Here is a 27,161-nt window from a genome sequence, read left to right as displayed (position 1 = left end):
AGTGATCGACTCACATCAAGCAAGTAAATCTAATCTTTTTGCTTCCTAATGGTTCGCCGCTAAAGCAGCTATTGGCCCAGCTATTGTTTCGTCAATTTATCGTAACAGAAAATCAACTCGTATCAATCAATCGAATTTGTTGAATAAGTAGTATTTATTTCTCAGATAAATTATGATATTCATCAAGTAAAATTATCTGTATGATACGTAATCCATAATCATGTTTGCGAAAACGTAAAAAATCAAAGTATCTTGGCCCTATCGCATGAGTTAATCTGAAAGTAGGTAGATTGATTATAAAAATTCTGATAAATTATTGACTCATCTGGTATCTAAATATATAATTCATTTATAAATTTACTCGATCGAAAATTTATAGTCTTAAAAAAAATTATAGATCCAATGTCACATTCAGTAAAGATTTATGATATATGGCCTTAAACAAGGTTAAATCTAAGTATAGAATCACATAAACAAGTATTAGTTGTCAATCAATTACATGAAAATTCAATTCATAGTAGAGAATTTAGAGTAGAAATTCTTAAATAAGAGTTTGAATATTATACAATGTAAAACAAGTCTTACAATTAACCTTAGAAAGGGGAAAACTATCAAACCCAAGCTAGAAGAGCTACCTTTAGCCTCTAATCATCATCCAATACAAGAAATTAAGTTCTAAGATGATTAAAATGGTTAAAAACAAGTGTTTATAGTGGAGAGGAGAAGAAATTAGGTCTAGAAGAGGAAAAATGGCATGATCCTCTATCAAATCGAGTAAATTTTCATTTATAATAATGTGCAGGCATCACGATGCTAAGCTGCAGCACCGCGACGCTAGAGGGTTGGGAGGCACCCTTACAAAAGCACAGCAGTTCGCGTGCACGGACGTTCATGTCCATGTTCAGAGCATTGCGATGCTCTCCCAATTTCACAAATTAGGAGCTCTCGGCCTTCAAGCACAACACAGAGCGTCGCTGCGCCAATCTCAGAGGCATTTTGGTCTTTTTGCCTCCTTTTTTTCCCTTTTTGATGCAATTAAGCTCAAATTTGCCCTTAGAGCCATTTCGTTCTGAATGCCTTATTCTACCTCTTAGATGCCCGAGAATTGTTAAATCCTCAACTAAGCACATTAAATGGTTCAACGACCCCGAATTAAATAGAGAGAGATAACACATTTTTTTGTGCTTTCAACTACTTGCTCTCCTTTTTCATTTTTAACAAAATATTTCTCAATTTGAGCGAGGAACTTATTGGAATTTTCACTCTCTGCAATAGTACCTCGAAAAGACTTCGGAATGGAGTGTTGAATGATCATCAGACACATCGATTTGACCATTCCCACTCTCAATATTAACTGTACTCGACTGTTCCTAAATAGAAACAGGTTTATCGGTCCTTAATGCAAGGTCCAGATCCATACACTTGAGAAGAATATCTAGGTTTAATTCCACATCTTGAAGTTCGATCTATTCGACTTAGGGATCGTACTTAGATTTCTAGATATTTGAGTAAGGCCAACTGAAACAAGGAATAGACAATTAAAGCATATACTCACAATTAAATTATGGCAAAATAATTTCACATATATGTTGGGCCCCTTTAGCAAGATACCTAGCACCACGTTGATGTCTAGCCTTTGGGCAGAAGCACCAACTGTAAATGGTATTCTCAATGTACTAATCAAAGTACTAACAAGAAACTTTGTCAAAAATAGCCTTTCTTTGGACGGACTACTTATTACCACATGCATATCTATAACTTGGCCAAATAACTATCTTCCTTTGGACCAATAATCATTTGCATAAATCAGTGAATATATACATTTTAGATTGTAAAAATAAACTAATCTAAATAACTGAGGCTACTTTGGTAACATATTATTTTGACCAATTCAATCCAAAATATATGACACAATAATATAATAATCTTAAATATATTATTGTACATAATGGGAGAAGATCACCACATATTATCAATCATATTTAAATTTAAATCATCAAATTATCGATCAAATTTAAATTTAAATTTACTGAATTCATCAAATAAAACACCTTTAACCCTAATTAGGGCTCCAAATTATGCCCAAGGAAAATGCCTACGGAAAATGCTCCAAAAGGCTCCAATTTTCACCCAATTTCCATAACAATTACGCCCAGGGAAAATGGATTTAGCTCGAGAGGAATCCATTACGCACAAATAATGGCAGTTAGATAGGAAGAAGAATTTAATGATGTACAAAATATGACAAGAGTAGTGTCCTGCATAGAAACCTCTTGGGTCTACACTCTGAATTCTATTTTTTTACCTTTTTTTTTTTAGCCTTTTTCACAGCAGAAAATTGACACAAATGACACGGACTTACAAGACTCGATTTACAAACAATATGCCCAAAACAACGGGCCTGAACAATGATCAAATCAACATTAAACTGTAAATCTAAGATGCCAAAAAATTGAAAACGTCTATTATACAAATCTCAAACCTTTTTTTTTTTTACCAAAAATTGAATAAAAAGAATGGTAAATGATTAAAAAAAAATCAACAATCTAACATGAAATTCATGTTTAAATACTACTTGTTAGTCAAAATTCTTTCTAATCTATATTAAAGATATATCCCTGGGATCAATCATGCTAAATTGTCGAGATAAATAACATACCGGAATCCATTGCAAGATTGATGGTAACTATAAGGTGGCTATTGTCTTCCTAAATTAAAACTATGTATGCCTTAAATAGGATCTCTCCTTAGATGGGATTATAGAGAGATTGAGTATGTATTTTTTTGGTATATTAGGATGTTGGGATTGGTGTCATAATTCTTCCGGAGTCTCGTAGTTTGTAAACTGTACACATTGTTATGAATAAAATAAGAGTTATTTTATTTGGCATTTACTCATATACAATAAACAAATATTCATGGTTATTGTATGTAAACATAAGCATGTATATGAGATATATAAGTGGATCATGCCTTAAGTGATAACCTAAAAAGGTCTATAGTATAAGGATTAAGGAGGGATACCTCATCTTGGTAACACTACGGGTACGACCCGCTTTGTAGAGGTTTACAAGTGTTGTGAACTACTACAGATGATAGATCCTAACCATTCATGTGGAGACATGCGAGCGAGGTATTCTATACAAAGAGTTTGTATAAGACCGGACCACGAGATGAATAGTCTCCTTATATAACGTCGTTGATACTTGAGACTTATATCTTATCTAACCAACCACAGGTAACATGACCTCAATCCTGAGTAATTTGAAAACTCTTGCCTTTGAGGGCGGTCTTTTGATTAGTATGGGTGAGAGTGGCCAGATTGCCAACTCAACATGTCTACCTTTTCGGGGATTTGTCTGATTTGGGAGCTGGGAACTCAGTTACACAAGAAGGAATTCACTCCTTCCTCGAAGCAGGGGTAAGTAGAGAGATTACTCCCTTAAGGGCTGATTCCAGGTCTTGAACATAGTGGTTACAGCTTCTCTTTGAAAGAGAGAACTCAGTCATAGTAGAACTATAACTTATGTTCATTAGAGGAATCAGTGGTACTTAAGGAGTTAGATGTAACTATAGGGCCATAACGATTATTGGCCCAACTGTACTTTTGTCTGATTTGGGAGCTGGGAACTCAGTTACACAAGAAGAAATTCACTCCTTCCTCGAAGCAGGGGTAAGTAGAGAGATTACTCCCTTAAGGGCTGATTCCGGGTCTTGAACATAGTGGTTACAGCTTCTCTTTGAAAGAGAGAACTCAGTCATAGTAGAACTATAACTTATGTTCATTAGAGGGATCAGTGGTACTTAAGGAGTTAGATGTAACTATAGGGCCATAACGATTATTGGCCCAACTGTACTTACGATCGATCTGTGAAGGGTTATCGCACTGTTGATTGGTTGATAAGAAGAGTGCATCTAGCAGTCTTTAGTGGAGTGCTTGGCAATTAACAGATGGTGGATCCCATGACTAAAGAATTTAGTCAATTATTCATGTACCGTTGGAGCTTCAAGCTACATGTCCATAAGGTCCCCTTGGTAACTCAATGGATTCAAGTTGAGAATCAGTTCTTGGTGTTGATTTCAAATGTTCAATTTGATAAGAGGAAATTCGATTATATATGATATGATCGGTGTGATGTATGAGATATATCAAGTGGAGGATTAATGTAAATGAGATTTACATTAAGTACCATGAAATAGAAAAAGAACTATGGTTTATATGTTTAATGAGATGAACTATTAAAACTATAGTTTATAAATATATTATGGTAAGTTGGTTATCATATATATTTATAATAATATTAATTATTTAATAATTATATCTTTTTCTCTAGTAACCAATTGAGTGGGAGGTTATTGGTGGTTTCATAGTAACCGTGAGATAAAAGGAAAAATGTTTTCCTAAATTTAGAAGATTTGTGAGAGTTGCTATTCTCGGAAATATCTCACGCTATATGCTGTCAAGTGAATTGGATTCATTAAACGATAGCGGACAAAGAGATAACAATCGTGGAGTATTACTATGCGATAGTTCACTCAGTTGGTTGTAGCTAAACAATCACGGGGCTTTTGTTATACGATAGCTTGCCATCTTCTAAACGATTGAGCATTCGTCTATACGATAGACATCCTGTCATTTCCCACTTGCTCAATCATTTACATGATTGATATTCCTCAGGTCTCTTCCTCGAACCAAGTCCACACAGAACCCACACTTCTGGATTCTCACACCGAGAATACCAAGGTAGCCATTTTGATGGTGTCTTCACTCAACTCGACTGAGTCGAGGTTTTAGAGGTTGTTCGTTGAGTTTGTGTTTGCTGATTGATCATGATGTGTTGCGATCGTTGTATTCGAACGTTCATGTGTTGCTATCTGGAGGCTGAACGAGCGTTCGTGATCAAGGGAGTTTGAAGCATGAATCTTCAAAGGTATGCATATGTTATCCCGTAATCCTTTTGTAAAGCATGATTTCGTATTATGCATGGCCTGTAAGTTTCCGTTTCGTGACTGTAATTGTTATTGTTCAATTTGAAATGAAATTTGGAACGATCATTTCACTGCTCATGGAGGAATGAGCTTCTACCCATTAAATTCATACTCAATTAGGAATCTAGGACCTATTAAATAGATCACATAATAGAGCCCAAACTAATAAAATAAGTCAATGTGATAAAATACTAATCCACATACATAGCCCATACTTTAATCAGTTGTGTTAAAATAAAATACATCTAACAATAAATGCTTAACTTCTAATTTTATTTGCCTGTAATCGAGTCCACCGCATGCTATTGATCATCGCACGTCGCCCTCCAGTGAATGAAAGCCACCGACCACGTGTTCCACCCTCACTGTTTGCTAGTTACCGTTGCTACTGTCGTCGTGTGGGTGTTGGAAGAATCAGTCAAAGGGTATGAAGTGTTGTTTTGTGGGTTGTGTTAAACTTTTGGTTTTGTTGATTGACTTTGATTATTGATTTGATTTTCGAGTTTTGTGGAGATATTAGAGATTGATCTAAAATACTTTAATACAGTATATTTGTATTAGTTGAGCTCTTTTTGAATTTGTTTTACTTTGTAAGATTGGGTTTTTATCAATTTGATTGTGTAAGGATAGTTTGGGTATTTGCTAAATAGTATTTTTTGTTTAAAAAATTGTTTTACTATTTTTCCAAACGAAACTTAAAATCTGCTTTTTATCTTGTTAGCCCAAAAATGGGGATGTATAATATATTGTAAGCTCTCAATAAATTAAACATATATGACTTGAAATGCAATATATATATACACACACACTACACATTACATGCTACAAACCATTCACATATTTTCATATATACTTTCAGACTATCCAAAATTGTACACGTCAATTTATGGTATAGTTTTCATATAAGATTTCTCTGTACATGTGCATATATCACATTTAACTATTATAAAGCGTGGGTTTCGCCACATTCTTGACAATTGATATTAACAGTGAAATGTTTAATATATACCTCAACCCTTCTATTAAAAATTCCTCTAATGTTGCTATACAGTAGAGTGTCCGTATCTTGGGCTTTCAAATCCAATTATTTGCAAATAAGAGGTAGCTCTTGGATCATTAACCCGTAAGCCCACAGACAGTCCTTAGATAAACCAATCACCCAAACCTACTCAATAAATAGCTTCAGAAGACTTGAAACTCATAAAAATACTGGCTGTCCATTATTTATTGTTAAAAGCTTTTCTTGTTCTTCAGATTAGTTTAGTTTTTGTTAGGACAACTTAAAGAGAGATGCGATAAGTTGCCCCTTGTAAGGAGATTCAGGCTCAAGCTCAAGCTCTCAGTGTGTATTTCTTTATATCAAACAACTGGTTTAACAAATATTTCCTGTTTATCCTGTTTACCCTCTTTCGATAAAAGACTCACTCAAATCATTAGAGATGCAGATATCTTGCTCTCTCGGCCGATTGCTCTTAGATGAGCAAATGAGAAATATATAATAAAGTACAAAGAAAAGAGGATTTTAGATAACAAAAGTTTAAAGACCTCCTAACTTAACAAATATTATATGTTTTACACAAAGGTTTCAAAAGTCGACCTCTATGAAAATATAGTCCTAAATTTACAAAAATGTCTGATAAAATATCCATCTCAATGATATTTCTGAGAAATAATTAAAAAAAAAACAAAAAAAAAACAACAAAACAACAAAAGAAATTAATTTTAAAATAATAAATAAATATTTTATGATTTAAAAAAAATTAACCTATCTATTATTTAAATTATATTTAAATATATAAATACCGTTACTTATGTTTAGATATATTATATTGGTTGACCTATTATATTGATATTCAACCTACGGAAATAGAAATTCAATAATGCGGTTTTAAACTTAATTTGATAAAAAGACATCTCAAATTTACTATCTAATTTAATAGCTACAACTTCTATAAGAACACGAGGGGAAAAAACCAGTCAGTCTTCTTATTCAACCGCTTTAGAACACAAAATACTACACAAAACCCAAAATCAAAAGTAGCAGATTGAAATCCAAGAGAACCAGGAAGATAAAGAACACTACAACATCAGACAAAGCTCCCTCTACAGGATCAGACCTTAATCACGAAGAAGCTTAACAGCAAACGAGATTGTGCAAACCATCAAACCAAGCAACGCCAGAAAAGAAAATTTCCTGTTCAAATTATCATCCAAAATACAAAATCCATGGATCAGATTTCCAACTTGAATCACATTGTTAAAAATCGAATTTGAACAGAGAAGTTCCTAGAAAACGAACCCGATGGTGAGGCGCTTTTCAGGCACGCCGGTAGCGTAACCTTTGAAGTAGAAGAATCGAGACACGACGTAGAGAATCCCAAACGAAGCGCTAAGGCAAGGATGCCCAATTCCTCCCAAAATCATAAGCATGAAGAACAGAGGCATCATTTCCAGTGAATTCTGGTGCCCCCTCTGTTGCAATTAAACTCCACATTAATTTCAGATTCAAAATCGTAACGATGAAACAAAAATTAGGGGGAAAACATCGAAATCGAAACCTGGACACAATTGAAGAGCTTAGCATCCTTGTTCTCGGATTCGAGAGCGTATAAATTAGGGTAAAAGACCTTATACCTAAAAAACAAAACGGAAACAGAAAGATATAACGATGATCACCGAAATTAGAAAGTTAGGATGGACAGAGAGAGAGAGAAGAGAAGGTACTTCTTGCGAGCGCGGCCGACCTGACCGGCCATCCAGAAATTGAGAAAGGAGTAGAGGACAAGAACGAGGACGACGTAGCCATATTCTCTGGGGAGAAGGTCGATTGCGGCCATTTTCGGAGAAGGAGAAGGAGAAGGAGGTGAGGATTGAAGGAGATGGAGTGGGGATCTTATTGGTAAGAGAATGTAGTCGGCAACTTCTTGTCCAAGCCATTGATGGATTGGGTCAACTGCGAAAGGCAACTGGATCGTCTCTGTTTGGAATTGGGGATTAGGGTTTTCAGAATCTAGAATCTTCCATTTGTTTCCTTTCACTTGTATTATTAATGTCTAAAACAAGATGCGGCCGCATAAATATCTATTACTAATTTAGTGTTAATAGTTCGGAAAATTATGAATACTATCTTCCTTCGTTATTTATCCTAACAGAGAGGGGAATTGGAAGAACTACTAAAATCAGGAGTATCTTTTGATTTTTGTCCAGAAAAAAAAAAACGAAAATAATAAGATTTGTTTTTTTTTTTTTTAAATAAAAATATGTCACGCACATGATATATATTTTTTTAATTTTCAAATTGCTCCTAATATGGTCAATTTGAGTACTGTGTAATTGCAATAACAGTGTATAAATTATCAACTAAAATACGGTGTAAATGAAATCTAAATTCTCAACTAAAATAGAGTGTAAATGGAATCTAAATCATCTAAATTCCTAAAATATGGTGTAAATGAAATTTAATTCTCAAAATTCTCAATTAAAATAGAGTGTAAATGGAATCTAAATCATCTAAATTCTCAATCATAACAGAATCATCTGCTACAAGACACTCAATAGAAATGTTGTTGTTGAATGAGAAATTTAAATTTTGGACCAATCACAAGTCACCACGTTGTTTGCTAAATTAAGGACGAATTTCTAAATCATTGACTTTGGGTCTAATTAGAAGTTGACACGTGTCTCGAATTGAATTGAAGACAAGTTTCGATGACGTCACACAGATGAATCAGATGAGATTAAATTGGTAAAGACAACATTTTCTAAACTCAGAAGACCCAGAGAGAAATCACTAACAAGTAGAGAACTCCTGAAGACTCCTGAAGGAGCACTCACACAAATACTCTTCCAAGACTTACTTCAAGCTTCTAAGACTCCTGAAGCTGCACTCCTAAGGCAGAAGACCTTTGAAGACACAAATACTCTTCCAAGACTTCTACTTTAAGATTCCAAGACTCCTGAAGCTGCACTCCTATAAGGCAGAAGACCTTTGAAGACACAAATACTCTTCCAAGACTTCTACTTCAAGTTTCCAAGACTCCTGAAGCTGCACTCCTATAAGGCAGAAGACCTTTGAAGACACAAATACTCTTCCAAGACTTCTACTTTAAGCTTTCAAGACTCCTGAAGCTGCATTCCTATAAGGCAAAAGACCTTTGAAGACACAAATACTATTCCAAGACTTCTACTTCAAGCTGTCAAGACTCACTCCTGAAGCTGCACTCCTATAAGGCAGAAGACTTTTGAAGACACAAATACTCTTCCAAGATTTCTACTTCAAGCTTCCAAGACTCCTAAAGCTGCACTCCTATAACGTAGAAGACTTTTGAAGACACAAATACTCTTCCAAGACTTCTACTTCAAGCTTCCAAAACTCTTAAAGCTGCACTCCTATAAAGCAGAAGACCTTTGAAGACACAAATACTCTTCCAAGACTTCTACTCCAAGCTTCCAAGACTTCTACTTCAAGAACTTTCGGTGTGAAACTTCGTGTGAACAGCTGTATTTTTCTCCCATTTTAAAATTTGAATTGGCGATTTCATATCTGTTTTAATTTGGACTTTTCGAAAATATTCGATCAATCTTTAATTTTGTTTATCACAATTTTGATTTTAGTTTATAATATATCTTTATATTTTATATGATTTTATTTGTTTTTTATTATTTTAAATTTCGATTAAATTTTTTTATTCTATTTAGGATTTTACTCAATATTTTATACCTAATATCATCTAACAAACAGTATATTTCATTTAAAATTTATCATTTTTTAGTATTTTTTTAATCACTTTTTTTCATCATCATTTTATTTTATTATTATACAATTAATTTGTCTTTTTGATAAACAAATAAGTATTCACTTTTGCAATTTTGTTGTTTTTAATATACCTCTACAACAGGTTAGACTTCTGTCGTAGGTTTTGTGGTTGATGAAGTTATAAATACAGCAGGCTTAAATGAAAATGAAATTATGAATATAGTGTAATTGTAAATAAACGAGTTCCCTTCCTGGTTTTCTCCCCTCGAATTATATTTGAATTTATATTTTATTATTAAATTAGATTTTATCTAGCTATTTATCGAATTAATTACAATAAACAAAAATTTCCTAATTGTTCTCTCCAATTTATTTTTCATTATCAAATTTAATTTTATCTAACTAAATTTCGATTTGTTTAAATATTTGTTTATTTTTCATTATTTTATACCTAATGTCATTAAATTAATTTGATCTTTTTTTCCATATTTTATATGTTTCCATTTTTTCATATAGAAAGAGCTTGTTGTACATAAAAAGAAACATATACATGAGAATTAAACTTTAAAAAGAAATATATATATATTAGTATAATAATAATAATAATAATATTATTATTATTATTATTGTGATTATAATTAAAATAAGATAAGAAGAAAACTTTAAATCTCATTTTCTTTATCTTCTTCTTTTAGTGGTCCCCGAAATCTCCTTTTATCATTCTCAATCTCATGTCTGCGATTGATACTGTTTAAAGTGGCTTTCAAGAACCTATGAACAAAATGGTCACATGAAATAAAGACGATCAAACTTCCTACAATTGGTTTGGTGTCAAATGCAATCGTATTTCCAATAGTCACATCATCTTGACGTTGCAATTCTTTTAAATACTCACTTGTCAACAACAATTTCACTGGTAGAATCAATTTTGCTCTGTTTCACTTTGGATGAAGTCCATCGTTGTAGACATCCAAGTTTCTAATGACTCTCACTGTCTAGTCGTCATCTTCCATTCCATACACGCATTCTATAGGCAATTGGAAGTGTTAAGAACCGCATTTGAGTTGTTTTGAAGTAGTGTATATCTTTACATTCTCATCTATACTTAGTTTTATTGTTTTAGGTAGTTTTGTCATTTACTAATTAGTATTTTCTATTATATACATTTTTTTTTGCCATTTTTATAATCTTGAAATTTTTTTTGCCATTTTTCTAAATAAAATGCCATGGATGTCTGAGGCCAAGTATATATTGTTTGAAGTAAATTTCAACCACCAACCATTCACTTACCACTTTTCTTATCAACCCTTTGCTTTTAATGATGTCTCATTTTCATTTTAATACTTTACCGTGGTGTGGAGAATGTGTTTATTACTAACCATTACTTTTCAAACCCACAATTATTTAGATTAGGTGGTGATCACCACCTCTATTCTCACATATATCACTTGTATTCCACGTTGTATACTCTTGAGAAATCTTCACTGCCTATCATTCCCCTTGGTTGTCTGGTGAGTTATTCCTAACCGCTAGTCTTGACTTCTTTCATTTTCTTCCTTTTCACTCAAAATACATGTTCTTTTGATGGGATGGATCGTACATGGGCCTTTTAATATATTCTTTGGAGCTAAGGTACATAACATTTTAACTCTTGATTATGTCCAACTTATATACTAATGTCTTATACTTTGGGGTTTCAATTGGTCATCCCCACACTTGCAGCCACTCGAACTATGGATCTCCTCTCCATTCAACACACACATAACTAAGTTTTCTTTCATTTTTCAATAGTATTTTCATTTGGATCTTACTACCTTCTTTTGTGTTATACGCAGGCCCCAAACTAATACATTCCCACACAAATTAGTTTGAGGTTGGTGGAACGTATTTTCTCCATTGTGTTTAGTCACATATCAACGTGTTGTATTTTTTTTTTTTTTTTTCTTTTCTCATCTGTCTACTAATATTGAATAATTGTTGGAAAGTTTTGTAATTTTTTTCTACTTTCGTGTTTATGATTTCTATTGAACTTTTTATCCTGTTTATGGTTTTGGAATTAATGTTTGAAGGTTTGTTGAACATTTTTGGACACATTTTACATGTGTTGGTTTAGATTTACTACATTTAGGAACAAAAGAAATGTGTGAATAAAATTTTGTATGGTTCAGAAAATGTACTGATGTTGAATAATTTGTTTATGCATTATTTAAACAATTTATGAATAAAAAAATTTCTTATATCAAAACTTACTACTGGGAATTTATTAATTAAATACACTGTTAAGATGTTTTTAATAGAAAAACAATTACCTTTTGCTTGTGAAAATACATTATGAATAAAAAAACCAATATAGAGAGAGCAATTGGAATCAATATAGTATTTTGACATTAATTTTTTTAATTATTTATTTGAAAAATCTTAAACTTGTTGCTACATTTGTAAATACTAAACATATATTTCTATGAATTATTGACTCTCAATTTTTTTTTTTTTTTTGAAAAAAGTTATGTTTTTCATTATGATACTTGATTAAATTAACATTGAAATTATTCGATTAGGTAGGCTTAGATTTTCATATAAACTTATATCCATAACCAGAGATTTTTTTTTTTCTTGTTTACCAACCATAACTAGAGTTGATATATTCATCTTTTACAAATTGAGTGTAATATGTATATATATATATATATATATATAACACCCAATTTTAAGAGATCCCAAATACAACTAAAAAATTACATTAAACTATAAAAACATTTTCACTGATCATTAAACAAACCAATAAAAAAAGGTCCTTCACACCTTGAAACCTACCACCTTTTAATAAAACCCTAAACCCTATACTGGGCCTAACCCTTAATAAGGCGCTAACCTTAACCCTAGATCTGGCCTAGCATTAAATTTCTGTAGAATTTTAATTGAAATGAGCTCTTATAGTTTCAGGAACAGTTTTCCATATCTTTAAATATAGAAGAGGAAAAACTATTTATAATACTCAAAATCATTACCACCTCGTAGTGGCAAATATGGCAAGTTTTAGTCCTATATCTAAATCATCATCATAGAGTAGAGAACTAACCCTACATAGTTACGCTGGCTTTTCTTATTTGAAAAATCTGTTAATTTTGACAAGGACTTTATTCCAAATTTCTCATCCTCTATATATTTTGGATGCAATTCTAATCTAGAGGATATCAAGGAGAATTATTCTAATCTTGGAGATGAAATTTGAGAACTAAAAGAGAGTTGATGCTTGAAAGTTAGAGAATTTGTGGAATATTTTGAACGTCGTTCGAGTTCTCAAGGTGACGATCAAGGCGAGCTTGGAGGATTCTTCGGTTTCCTTTTTTTTCTCTTAATCTTATGCTTGAATTGATGTATGAAAATAAGTCATTGTAAGCTATGAGTGGCTAGACTCGTTGCTTTTTAATGGTATGAAGTTTCATTCTTATTGATTGATGATTGATAATTGTTAGGTTGAATGTTTGATTGAGAGATTGAATGTTTTACTAGATCTATATCATTAAATCGTTATTAATCTATCATGTTAATAGTTAGATTAATAGTGAAAGTTGTTGATGACAATTCCTAATGCCTTTTCTTAATTTGATTTCATGAGATTTAGTTATTAATTAAGTTGCAAAGAATAGGTCATTTTTCAGAGAAAGTAATCTTGAATTAAGTTTCTAAACTTAGGCATAATGTTTATACTCGATTCCATAAATTGACTAGAATAGATCTAATGAAGTAATTAATGGGTTCATTACCCTAGAACACTTTTATTCTCGGACTTTTGAACACTTTTCTTGCTGCCTTTTATTGTTTTATAAAACCACAAATTTGACCCATATTGTTTCCTTAGGTAAAATTGACACAATTTTGAGATAGCTAAACAATAACTTGTTAATTTGATCCTAGAGGACGATACTCGGTCTTACAAGCCATTTTAATATTATAACTTGACCACGTATACTCGTGTGTAAGGCGAAATATTCACATCAAGTTTTTGACGCCGTTATCGAGGATCAAAATAACGGTTTTTGTTTAATATTTAAAGAGTTGGAGATATTCTAGATTAAGGGTTATTTTTGTTCTAATTTTGTTTGGGGTTTTCTCTTATGCATGCCCCATGATAAGGATGCTCCTCTTTTGCCTCTTGATCTCGAGATTGAACGTACCTTGAGGAGAAATTGTAGGAATAAGAAAGACGTAGAATAAGAGATGGTCGAGAAACGAGAGAAGGCAATTAAGGATTACTTCCAAACATCTCTCCCTATTTCTCAACCCGAAATTATGGAGATACCGATCGATGTAAATAACTTTTAGTTAAAGCCGAGGTTGATTCAAATGACTAGGGATATTACTTTTAGAAGATAACCCACTGAAGATGTTCATAAGCACATTAAATCTTTTCTTCAAATTTATGGAACAGTTAAGATTAATAGATTTACGAAGGATGCAATTAGACTAAGACCATTTCCTTTTTCTTTACAAGATAGGGCTAAGGATTGGCTTGAGGCCATACCATCAGAAAGCATCACTACTTGGGAGAAACTAGCTCAAACATTCTTGAACAAATATTTTCCTCCTACCAAGACTTCTAAATTGAGGTATGAAATTGTTTCTTTCTCTCAACAACCTGAAGAACAATTATTTTAATGTTGGGAAAGGTATAAAGATCTTTTCAGGAGTTACCCACAGCATGGATACCCTAGTTGGTTGCAAATACAATTTTTCTATGATGGATTGAATGATAGCACCAAATCCATTCTAGATGCTACAGCTAGAGGGTCTTTCTTTGCTAAAATTGCTACAGAAGATCACAATATTCATGAGAAAATGGCCACTACAAGCTATAATTGGTCAAGTGATAGAGTTTGTTCCAACAAAGTAGCAAGTCTTTATGATGTTGATGAGGTAAGTGCTATTAAAGCGCAATTGACCAAAATTACTAATGCTTTGAATAAATTGACTACAAGTGGTCACACACAGAATTCAATGTCCATAGCCTCTCTAGTAGATAAAGCATTAGAAACTCAACAAATTTGGAATTGACAAGATAGTGAGATGGCTAATTATGTGGATAGAGGGCACTATAGAGGCTAACAACATGTTTCCACACACCACAATCCAGGCTTGAGACATCATGAAAAATTTTCATATGCAAATAATAAGAATGTTGTGGCTCCTCCAGGATTTACCCAAATTGAACAAAAACCATCCTAGGAGGAATTTGTGATGAACCTTGTCAAAGTAACTCAGTAACAAACATCTACTTTAGGGAATTCAGTTAATGTTATCTTGGGCACCATCCAAAACTATGACAAATCCATTAAGAATTTAGAGATGTAAATGAGTCAAGTGGCTTCTAATGCTTTATTTTTATGAAGTGAATTATGGATGATATGTGATGGTGAAATTGCGTTGTCACTCAAGTTTCCTTAGCAGAATCCAAGTGTAAATTCTATTAAGTTTCCTGGTAAGTCCAGGGTCGAACTCAGGGACTTGTGAAAACAGGTTGCGTTGGTATTTTTTTTGAAAACTTTGCGGTAACCGGATAAATAAATAACGTGTTCGAATTGATGTTTGCATTAATGAAAAATAAACAAATGCGACAGAGTTTGAAAAGAGTTGATAAATGGGAGATGCGATGAGTATGTGGTAAACGAGTTGAGAAAGGTTTCGGCTAACACGTCCTAGGATGCGTTCATGCTATGCGATCATGTAACATGCATACAACAGTAAACCACCTCTCGGTGCGAGTGCCACGGCTTCTAAGGATAGAACGCATGCGATATATGCGTTAAGTCTATAGGACCTACACATAAGCCTCTATTCTTATTTATGCGATGACGAGATGATGAGATGACACACACACAAATAAGGCGATCACATAATATCATTCCCATCTTTAGGATGCATGCAATGCAGGTTAACAAATAGAGCTTATCTCTAAGTCCCTATCTCTTGTTTATGCAGTTCTAATCTTGCTCTCTCGAGTCCAGATTCTAACCTAGCTCTCTCGAATCATTAGGTTCTTTCTTTAAACTCTCTCTTGAGTAGCTCTAAAGGGTATTTGACACAACATAAAACAAGACAATCACAAGCAATGAACTTCCTAAATCATGTTAGCTTAGTTTTTCTCAACCCATTCGACTAGTTTAGCTACTCATGCGTGCTAAGAGAGTGAAGAGATGTAGAAATAGAACTTCCATTGTATAAATATAAAGATGAAGTACAAAATAACAATACAAGTATAGAATAAAGGGTCTAGTAGCAATCTCTTGCTGCCCATGCTTTTACACTGTTATCTACTCGTGCTCAAAAGATAATCTCGCTCTCGCGAGAATCCGCCCGATCTCTACTTCTTTGCCTCAAGGTTCTCTCTCGAGTTTCCCTGAGCGATCTCCGGTGTCACCACTCTTCTCTTGCTCTGCCTTAAAACGAAAGGAAAACTATGCATAAAGACGAGCGAATTGAATTATGAAATTTCAAACTGCTGAACACCTTTTCTGAAGAATGCCCTTGGTATTTATAGAGCATCCAGGGTGAAAGGCGGCTTTTCTCTCATGATTGTACAGATGGAACGGCTTTAATTTCTGACTGATGCGCCGAATAATTGTCATCAAAAAGCTGAATGTACGTGTGATCGTTATCGGCTGTCAACATAATTCGGATCTGACTGTCATCAACTTTCTGTCCCATTGCGATTAATTAGCCTTTCACCTAGATGTGCCCACCATGTTGCACTGACCAAGTTGCGGCGATCCTTCTCGGACGAATATTTGTGAACACGATCATCGCAAAATCTTGCGGTGAAGTTGCGCTCGACCAATGATTTCCTATGATCGCAATTCTTGCATTGTGTCAACACATATTCTGCATAAAAACACTAAAATCAACTGTTCCTATGTGATGAACGCATGCGACCGCAATATTATGAAATTGATGCTTGATGGACGCAATTGAACATGTTTTATCAACGCAATCTAACATTGTTTAAGAACTTAGCATTATTATAACGTGCATTTCTGCCCGTTATCAGCTTCTGCTTTACAAACCTTACAAAAAGTTAAGTTTCCTAGTTGCCCTGAGAAAAATCCTGAAGAAGAATGTAAAGCAATCACACTTAGAAGTGGAAAAAAATTGAACAAGCCTCTAGCTGTTGATGATGATTAACCAACTCAAGAGGAGGATGAATCCACCTTTGTTGATGAGCCTATGAAGGAGAACTTTGCAGAAAAGTTTGAGTAAGAAACGGAAGTACCTCTAACCTTTTACTTTTTGTTCTTAATTTTATTCCATATCTTCAAAGGTTTAGGAGAAAGAATGAAGAAGCATAGTTTTCTAGATTTTTAGAAATATTTAAGAAGTTACATATTTATATACCTTTTGCTGAAGCTTTAGAGATGTCAAAATATGCTAAATTCATGAAAGATGTCTTGTCTTGGAAGAATAAGTTTAGCAAACATGAGACAATAGCCTTCAATGAAGAGTGTAGTGTGGCGATACAAAAGAAATTGCCTCCAAAATTGAAAGATCCAGGGAGTTTTTCTATTCCTTGTCAATTAGGTGATATTAAGATTAATAGAGCTTTGTGTGATCTTGGAGCTTCAATTAATTTAATGCCTTTGTTTATTTTTAGGAAGCTCAACATTGGAGAGGTGAAACCAACATCAAGTCCCTTGTAATTAGTCGATCGATCATAATTTCATCCTTATGGCATTGTAGAGGATGTGTTAGTTAAGGTAGACAAGTTCATATTTCCAGTGGATTTTGTGGTGCTAGACATGAAAGAAGATGGTGACATTCCAATAATTCTTGGAAGACCATTCTTGGCTATTGATAGGGCTCTCATTGATGTGCATGATGGTAAGCTAACATTTAGATTCAACGATGAAGAGGTAGATTTTTATCTTTACAAAACTCTTAAGCAAGCAGACATTGAACCTCAAGAGACTTTTAATTTTGTTCATACTTTCCATTCTCCTAATAAATGCGCTTTGAATGATGATTCTTCTTTTCTAAATGGCGAGTCTTCTCCTAAGATAGTTGATAAAGATGACAGGATGGGTAGTGAATGTAGTAAATTGAATAAAGTTTCTACTTTTTTCAATACTTCTAAAGATGACACATGTTATTGATTATATTCATAAGGAGATATTGAGATAAAGGAGAAAGAAGCGATGCATGATACTTCTATTGGCAATGTTAATTTAAATGATTACTGTTTTTTTCGAATGCTAGTGTGGGTAAAAAAAATTTATTCTAGGATGTCCTAGGATTGACATGACAAAGCCCCCTTGGGATCTAACATGATTGATAAGCCCTGTCTAGCTAAAAGACGTTAAACTGAGCGCTTGTTCAAAGGCAACCCAATATTTTTACTACTTTCTTTATTTTTTTGTTTTTATTCGTTAGTTGTTTTCTTTTAAAATCAGAGAGTCACTCCTGGTTTTCATTTTTTGTAAGGTCTATGTTCAACACAAAAGTACTCAGTCCTAAAGCCTATTTGATGGACTCCCGTACACTCCTAGGCTGGTATTTCTATACCTCTTATGCATGAGGGCAATGCATATTTTAAATTTTAGTGTGGAGGAGGACATTTGTACTTTTGTATGTTGTTTGATTTTATCCTACTATGCATGCTAATGTGGTTTAATCGATGATATGCATGTTAATGATTTTGAAAGTTTGGAGAAAATTTTTAATTTTTTATTGTGATTTGAGAATATTTGATTGGTTTTTTGTTGTGTGTTGTTGATGTTCATTGTCCATGATTAAACTTGAATATACATGTTGATAACTTATAGTGGAAATAGGATAGTAATATCTTGAAGTATGATCTATCTATGTCCCTCTTTGAGTCTCCCATATCATGAGCACATAGTCATTTTGATTTGGAAACATTAACTAAAAGTAGAATCATGTTTAATGTATTTGGTTTTCACTTCAAAAGGCTCCACTGGTTGGAGAGTTGATATGCAGGATGGTTTGTAATGTTAGACTAATAGGAAAGAAAAGAATATTTTGATGACCTTTAAAAAAAATATAGTGATCACTCATTATCATGTGCTTAAAAGAAAGATTCTATTTTATGCTTTGTAAATTTGTAATGTGTATGCATGGATGGAGATAAAAAGAGTTGTATTTGTTGTGATCAGTTAGGACACCTGGGAATTAGCTAGGTACAGTTCCCTACGGTGAGTGTATGAAAGCTAGTACCCATAGGTAAAATGATGTAAGTTTAGGGTCCTTTGTTGTTAATATTAAGGCACCTTAGTGGACACATTACGTTCTTGAAATGTATAGATGCTCAATGATTGGTGCATGAGCCAGAGTAGGGGAGAAAACTGGAGAAGCTTTCTTGAACCTAACTATTAGTTTCTGAGTTTCAAATTGAATGTGACTTGCACACACACATGGGAGATGATTAGATTTGGCCATGGAAAAACATAACGACAGATTTGTTTGACTATTTCTGTTAAAGTTTCAATTAGTCATTCTCTGAGACATGAATCACTAGCACATTTACTTAGAATTTTCCTATTTTCTTGTTTCTTCTTTGCTCGAGACTAGAAAAATTTTCAGTTTGGTGTGAAATACATACAAAATGTGCGTTTATTTGCCTTAGATTTAGGATGGTCGTTAATGTTTTTTTATTAGATTTGATATGTTTGCTAGTGGTTTCCAGAAATTATGATCGAGAAGTGAATTATACTCAAAATAAGGTAAAAAAATGACCAAATTAGGCTTAAAGGAGTTAAAATCGAGCAATGGACCAAAGGGAGTGAAGAGAAAAGAGGAAAAATGCCAAGGAAATCAAATAACAGAGTAGCGTAATGCTAGGCGTAGCGTTGCAATGCTACAATATGAGACAAAGATGGATAGCATGCATTCGAGAGAGCGTAACGCTGGAGTAGCGACGCTTAACCCTTTATACTGTAAGGCGAAAGTGCGGTTGAGGAGACAGCATGGCAACACTACAAGGAGTGTAGCATTATGCTGTGATAGATTCAGAGTAGCATAGTTATGCTATGTCTAAGTGTAGTTACACTGGCTTTCCTTATTTGAAGCATTTGTTAATTTTGGCAAGGATTTTGTTCCAAATTTTCCATCCTCTATATATTTTGGTGCCATTCTGACCTTGGGGACAACAAGGGGAGTTACCCTGATCTTGGAGATGAAATTTGAAAACTAAAAAAGAGTTGATGCTTGAAAGTTAAAGCATTTGAGGGATATTTTGAAGGTCGTTCGAGTTCCCAAGGTGACGATCGAGGCGAGTTTGGAGGATTCTTCGGTTCTCTTTTCTTTCTCTTAATCTTATGTTTGAATTGATGTATGAAAATAAGTTCTTGCAAGCTATGAGTGGCTAGACTCGTTATTTTCGGGTATTGATGAAGTTGTTATGAATTTAGATTGAATTTAGTTCTTTTCATAGATGTTTATTGAACACCTTGCTTTTTAATTGTATCATATTTCATTCTTCTTGATTGGCCATTGATAATTGTTAGGTTGAATGTTTAATTGAGAAATTGAATGTTTTACCAGATCTATATCGTTAAATCATTATTAATCTATCATGTCAATAATTAGATTAATAGTGAAAGTCGTTGATGACAATTCCTAATTCCTTGTTTTTTTAATTTGATTTCATGAGATTTAGTTATCAATTAAGTTGCACGAGAATAGGTTTCTTTTTAGATAAAGTAATCTTGAATTAAGTTTCTAGACTTAGGCATAATATTTATACATGATTCTATGAATTAGCTAGAATAGATCTAATGAAGTAATTAATGGATTCAGTACCTTAAACACTTTTATTCTCAGATTTTTTAACACTTTTCTTGCTGCCTTTTATTGTTCTACAAAACCACAAATTCAAACTCGATTTTGTTTCCTTAGCTAAAATTGACACAATTTTGAGATAACTAAAAAATAACTTTTTAATTTGATCCTAGAGGATAATACTCAGCCTTACAAGCCGTTTTAATATTATAATTTGACCACATACACTTTTGTGTAACATGAAATATTCACATCAAGGGTATGTGGCACAAACCATTCCCTCACTTTGATGAGTTTTCCATCAACTTTGGGAAGAATAAAGCTACTGATGAAGGCTTACAGGCCCCTATTGATCAAGCATTTAAAATGGCAGAACATATGGAGGATCCTACATTTGGATCATAAGATAATGAGCAACCAGAAGATCAACAATATGAACACTTACCGACTATTGATGGCATGGAGGAGGTTTTATCAGAGACACCTACCAATAGGCATGTTGGACCCAGTAATGCTTCCAGAAGAAGAAAGCAAAAGAGGAATACAGTCCAATCTCAGTTTCTTAACATGGTAGAAAGAGCGATGGATGTTCAGAAAATTGAAATGGAAAATCTTGTATCATGGAAAAGAGAGAAATATGAACTGAGTTCAGGAGGCGAAAGAAAGTCATCGAGTATATTTACCAAGTTAAGGGTTTAGAGGAAGATGATTGAGTGACCCTTACTGATCTATTGGTGATTGACAATCAAAAAACAAACTGTTTTCTAGTCGTTCCCCATGGGAAAAGAAGAAGGTATTGCCTACGTGTTGGGCAAGTCTAACTGGCTCATAATTATGTTATGGATGCCATGTAGTGTTTCTTTTTATTTTTCTTTTTTATTTATTTTTTTATTTTTTTTAAGTAAACTTGGTCATCTATTGATGTACATTTTATAATTTTTTTTTTTGCAACATGTAAATAAGCCATAGAATATGGCTCATATATTAGATAGTATATACTTTTTGAACAACATGTAAATTGGTCATCAATAGGGGCATCATATTATATATACATTTTAACGGTATCCCACATAATAAATAAGTCAAAATTGTTCTTTATCAAATGAATCTAAATAATTTTATGGAACTTCACAAATCAACTAATGAAAATCAAATTTGAAAATTTGTTGTTTTTATTTGAAAGGGATATTTGGAATGAAAGATCCAAAATTAAATACTAGACCATATTTCAAGATCTTGAATAATATATGTTTCCTTAAAAAAAATGATCAATCCACATTTTATTAAAAAATCATGGGTAGAATAATTCAATAAAATATTTTTAAAACAAAAATAGTTATCATATAAACATATTATTTTAGAATTAAAGAAACTGCAGCAGATACCTCCGACATATGAACTCAACTTTACTCCCCCAAACACAGGCATATGAACTCAGACATAACAACTTTGCACTCCAAACACAGACATATGAACTTAGACAGAACAACTTTGCACCTCTAAGCACAGACATATGAACTCTATAGACATATGGACTCCACAAACATATAAACTCTAGATATCCTAGATTAACTCAACACCCTAAATAACCCCTAAAAAGGAGTGTTTCAGGAAATGACTTGGGTAGAGTTGACTTAACTTAAAAACTCAAAGCACAATTGCAAATATAGTAATAAGGATTAACAGATATAGGATAATACAAAATTAACTCTAGGAGTCTATCATTGATAGATTATATTGTTAATAGGAATCTATTAGTGATATAGTCTATTAACAATAGAGTTTGTCCATGATAGATTTTGCTTAATACATAATTCTTTAGAAATGTTGCTACACACTTAATGTTTGGCCTACCAACTAAACAAGTTGATGTTAAATAACTCAATTTCCCTAATTTCTACAATCCGACTCCATAGAAACCGGGGGAGGAAGACCGATCATAAAATAGTCAATAAAAAATTTCAAACCTCTAATCATAGCCATGGCTTCAAGGACCTCCATAGACCATTTGGAAACCCTTCTCTCGTAGCCAGCTAGGATGAGAGAGCCAGAAGATGGTTCCACGAGGCATCAGAGTTGAACTTCCAACACCTATCATTTGACGGTTCCCACTGCTTCTGACTCTTTAGAATTTCTCTCCTTATGGGTGGCAGTTCGACGATATGGCCCCTGACGAGCTCCTACAAATGCAAAGAGATTTTGTCCAGCGAAATGTTGTGCATCGAAGAATTTTCGCTGTGCTTTAACAGATTTATGTAATTCCAACATCCTACATAAGGATAATAGTGACATCAAGTCCGATCTCTGCAACTCTTTCAGCACTCTGGTCTAACAGTCTACTGGGCTCCAACATTCCCTGAAACTAAATAGAAAACCAAATAAGGAAGGAAAGAGAGAGAGAGAGTCAAATACTTTTAGAAAACTCGCACCCCCACAACACATGACTTGAAGATTCCACATAGTTCCTGCAAAACAAAAAAAGGGAGTTAGTAGCAATTTCTCTCTTTGTAATATTGTCAAGGGTAGGCAAGGAGTTGGAAATAGACTTCCACACCGTCATTTTAACCCTTGGGGGCACTCCAAGACTCTACAAGGACTTCCAAAAGGGCTTATTCTTCAGGAGATCTGAGCTAGAGTCATAAAGCGCCACTTTCAAATTCACCGCTAAAATACGCACTCTTAACCGAAAAACAACATTTGGGATCAAGGCCTTAAATGATTTCATCCCCTTCCCCGAGTCCAAATCAGGGAACATTAAGAATAAACTTTGCATTACTGGGGAGAAAAATGTTATTAATCAAGTCTGAGTTCCAACTCCATCCACTTTAATAATGTCTCGGACCCTCATCATGTCCAAGGTCCCATCTGGATAAACAAGCATCTTACAACCTTCACCCATAAGCCACGGGTACTGAAAAATACACACACAGCCTGAAGTTAACTTTTTAGATTTCTTAAATAGAATCCAACTCCCGTCCACTATTTAGAAATGGATCAATAACCCAGACGAATTTAAATGTCTAGATTTTAAATGTATGGATTTTAAAGTCCGAATTCTAATAAAATATAGAATCAATTACAATAATATATCATCTAATCTCTTAAGGGATCAAATCTCATGCGAAAGTATACGAATGTCGGGTGCCATTGAATTTAATAAAGAAAAAACAGAAAAACAAAGAAATGGAAACTTACACTTGAAGACTGTCCTCAAAGAGGTTTCCTCACTCCACGAACTCCCATGATTAAAAATTCCTTTGTTTGCACGAACTCCTATAAATAGGATGAGGAACACTACCGTGGGACTACCTTGCTATCCTGAGGTAAGAATCTGATTATGGGATCCAATACCTTTTGGAATGGGAAGTTGATTTACAAAGGAATAATATTCTGTAAAAAAGAGAGTGAGAAAGATAGAGATCTTAGAAGGGAGTGAGAAAGATGGTTTTTCACATTCAAAATTGCATTTTTACTAAAAATGCAAAATTATTTGCACTTTTAATATAAGAAAGGAGTTATTGTAACTCCTCACTCACTCACTTTATAACTCCTCTGGGAGTTAATTTGAATTTAATTAAATAAAATTAAAATTAAATATCATTTAACTTTAATGTAATCTTAATTAAAAAAAATTATTTAATTAAATGAATAATTAATTAAATTTATATATCTCATAATACAAGATTAACTAATTGCTACTTAGGTGACTATAGCCAAATATCTAAGGCCGAACCTGATGGAACTATAAATTGATTAGCAAGGACAACACATACGTAAACATGCATTTAGAAGTTAAACAAGATTTAGGAAGACATAAATCATAATATATTTAGTTTTATTAACAAAAAAACTCAAGAAATTAAATAAAACTTGCTCCTAAAATTAGAAAAAGATCCTTACTTCATCGATCCATAGAAAAAGCAAAGAGATGGAGCATCCATTCTTAAGTTACAACCCAAAATAAACCTAAAATCTAATCTAAAGATGCTAGAAAAATCGAGGGAAGAGAGAAATTTGGTGTTTTACTTTGGCCTCCATCCAATCCAACATGAAAAATACTAGAAGAAAGAAGAGATAATTTATAAAAATCGAAGGAGCATCGCGGCACTGGGCACCTTTATCGAAGAATTTGCCCTTAGTACAGCAATGCTGACATGCTGTGCTTGCATGCACGTCGGCGCTTTTCCCTTCCATCAATATCTAGAGCATCATGGTGTTCTTGCCTTGAGCGCTCTCTGCCTTCAAATGCAGTGCATGGAACCATTGCACTAGCCTCAGTGGAAAAATGGTCACTTCACTCCTTTGAAGCTCCGACTGCTTGATTTCACTTTTGATAATTTCAAATCAACTCAAATGTCTTGCAAAGCTTCGAAATTCATGATTTGCTCTAGAATCCTACAATTCTAATCAATTAATCACATTAAACATAACAAGTGAGCGAGATTAAGAACATAAAATTAGCTCTTTTTGAAAGCTATGACAGATGTCATACAAGACGTCCTAGCAAATTCAAAGAAGAATACAGAGAAACAAACAGTAAATTAAGAATGAACAAACGGGGATTGGTAACCCTGTTCAGTGAGATACTACCTATGTTTGGGGGGACAATGTGCCTAGGAAAGATAATTCACTAATATTTAAAAGTCAAGCATTTACAACGTTGTACTTATCTATAAATAATGACAATTATAGTGACACAAGTAAAGCCTAGCTTATTTGATCACCTAGGCTCCCCCTAGATGTGACACTTATTCTTACGTGAACTTAGGCTCCCCTTAAGTATGTGAATATTAATGATGTAATACTCAGTCTCCCCCTAAGTATGTGAGACTTCCTCTCACTATGTAGATATCTTTTCTACTTCTTGTGAACTCCCTTCATGTGAGAACTTAGGCTCCCCCTAAGTCTTAAGAACTCATTCTTGATGAATGATCTTTTAGGATCCCCCTAAGGTTGAGAATCCCTTCTCAATCAACTTTGCCTTAGGCTCCCCTAAGACAAAATATTGTTTTGCAAGATCGAAACGTTTACTGTAAGAACAACATGAAAAATCCACCGCCACAAACTACGCTAAATACTTTCTTCTTTGAATACACACCATATATTGTTAACTAAATTGGGTCAGTTATAGTTAAATGAAGAATTAGAAAAAAGCCCAAAAGAATGCAAAATAAGTTGATGAATCGCCCAAAAGCTGTCAGTGGTAGATACCATTTGTGATGCTGAATTTGCCACATAGCTGAGAAAGAAAACATCTTGGTAAAACACTTTCTCTTTCAAATTTTCTTCGTTTTAGATTTTTTACTTTTGCATTTTTCTCTACTTTCTTACTCGAGTTCTTGAATCTTTTGTATAGATTGATGGGTAAAAGAGAAAAGATAGAAATATGCATCACACGAATTGAAGAAAGGAGATGAAGATCTACACACTAATTATAGTGGTTTAGTCATGGTGACTTACATCCACTTTCAAGGTATGATGTTCTTTATTTATTCAAGCTTTTCTGAAATCTTCTCTATTTTGTTTAATAGATTCACTCAATTACATGACCCTTATAAACGTACATTTGTATAGTTGGATAAACATAGTAACTATAAGACGTTGAGCTTGTTTTTGTCAGTTAGTTTCTCTAACGGTCTATTTTGTTTCATTTATAAGGTGAGCTAGAACAGAAGATATTTAGCTGAAGCTTTGAAGTTTAAAGGTAATTCTTTAGCTTGATTTTTTTTTTCATATATAAAGTACTTTTTCAAAACTTAATGAACAATCTTACTCACGATACATGCGGCAACCCTAACAAGAATACTTATTGAGCTTAAATAGCATAACGAAAAGATGGAAAATAACCCCACACAATATTAGCAAATCACAAAAAGGAAAACAATCCAGAGAAAATAATCCGTAGAATAATTTAAATATGGAAAGAAATAGTCTGTAGAGTTAACATCTTGAGAAACAATCTCTAAGAAAAGTTCCCACGGAGAAAAATCTAAGACAGCCGAAAATTGCCTAAAGAGCAAATGCCAAGAGTCTTAAACAAATATATATAGCCAATAACATAGATCTAACAGTTCACAAAATGGTTTTGTCTTCAAATCTTCATTTTTCTTTCATGACATTCCCTCATTTTGAGATGATAAAAAAACATATGTTGAATGTCATTTTTCTTCTATGATGTTGAGACTCTCAACCTTTGGAACGTTAAAGCTTGAGTGAAAGTGGACAATAAGCATTGGTTTTCTTCTTCTTTTGTTTTCATACCCAATCTTTGAAATATTGATGATCAAGTAGTTGATAACTTATTGAAGATTGAAGTCTTTTACTTTCTTTCTTTCTTTCTTTCTTTTTTTGAATCATTGACTTCCTTGACATTAATACAATGTAAACTTATAGAGGTCGAGAATTTTTTTTCATTCCTCATCTTTCTAGGTTTAGGTTCCCTTAGATACTTTTGACGAGTAATAATAATCCATCTTTTATCCTCATCATTATATTTGTAGGTTTGACTACGTCTTGGAGTTTATTCTCCAGTGTCCCATGTTGAACTAAATGTATTTGAGTCCCACCTTTATTTTCATTATCTTTATTCTATTTTATATCACACACACAACCATCTCCCAACTATTTT

The 27,161-nt window shown here is 33.4% G+C and overlaps 1 protein-coding gene across 1 annotated transcript; it reads right to left on the bottom strand.

Moving 5' to 3' along the window:
* Positions 1–6,902: 6,902 nt before the first annotated feature.
* LOC120092576 (microsomal glutathione S-transferase 3) lies at positions 6,903–7,953 on the bottom strand. The gene is made up of 4 exons (XM_039050702.1): positions 7,714–7,953; positions 7,548–7,623; positions 7,289–7,461; positions 6,903–7,183 (listed from the first exon to the last, which is right to left on the bottom strand). Exons 1-4 carry the CDS (start codon positions 7,824–7,826, stop codon positions 7,108–7,110), a joined length of 438 nt encoding a protein of 145 aa, XP_038906630.1. The 5' UTR covers positions 7,827–7,953; the 3' UTR covers positions 6,903–7,107.
* Positions 7,954–27,161: the final 19,208 nt, after the last annotated feature.

This window comes from Benincasa hispida, chromosome 12, assembly GCF_009727055.1.
Source record: "Benincasa hispida cultivar B227 chromosome 12, ASM972705v1, whole genome shotgun sequence".
Lineage (NCBI taxonomy): Eukaryota > Viridiplantae > Streptophyta > Magnoliopsida > Cucurbitales > Cucurbitaceae > Benincasa > Benincasa hispida.
The sequence above is the reverse complement of the archived record's forward strand: the minus strand, read 5'-3'. Positions and strand labels throughout refer to the sequence as shown.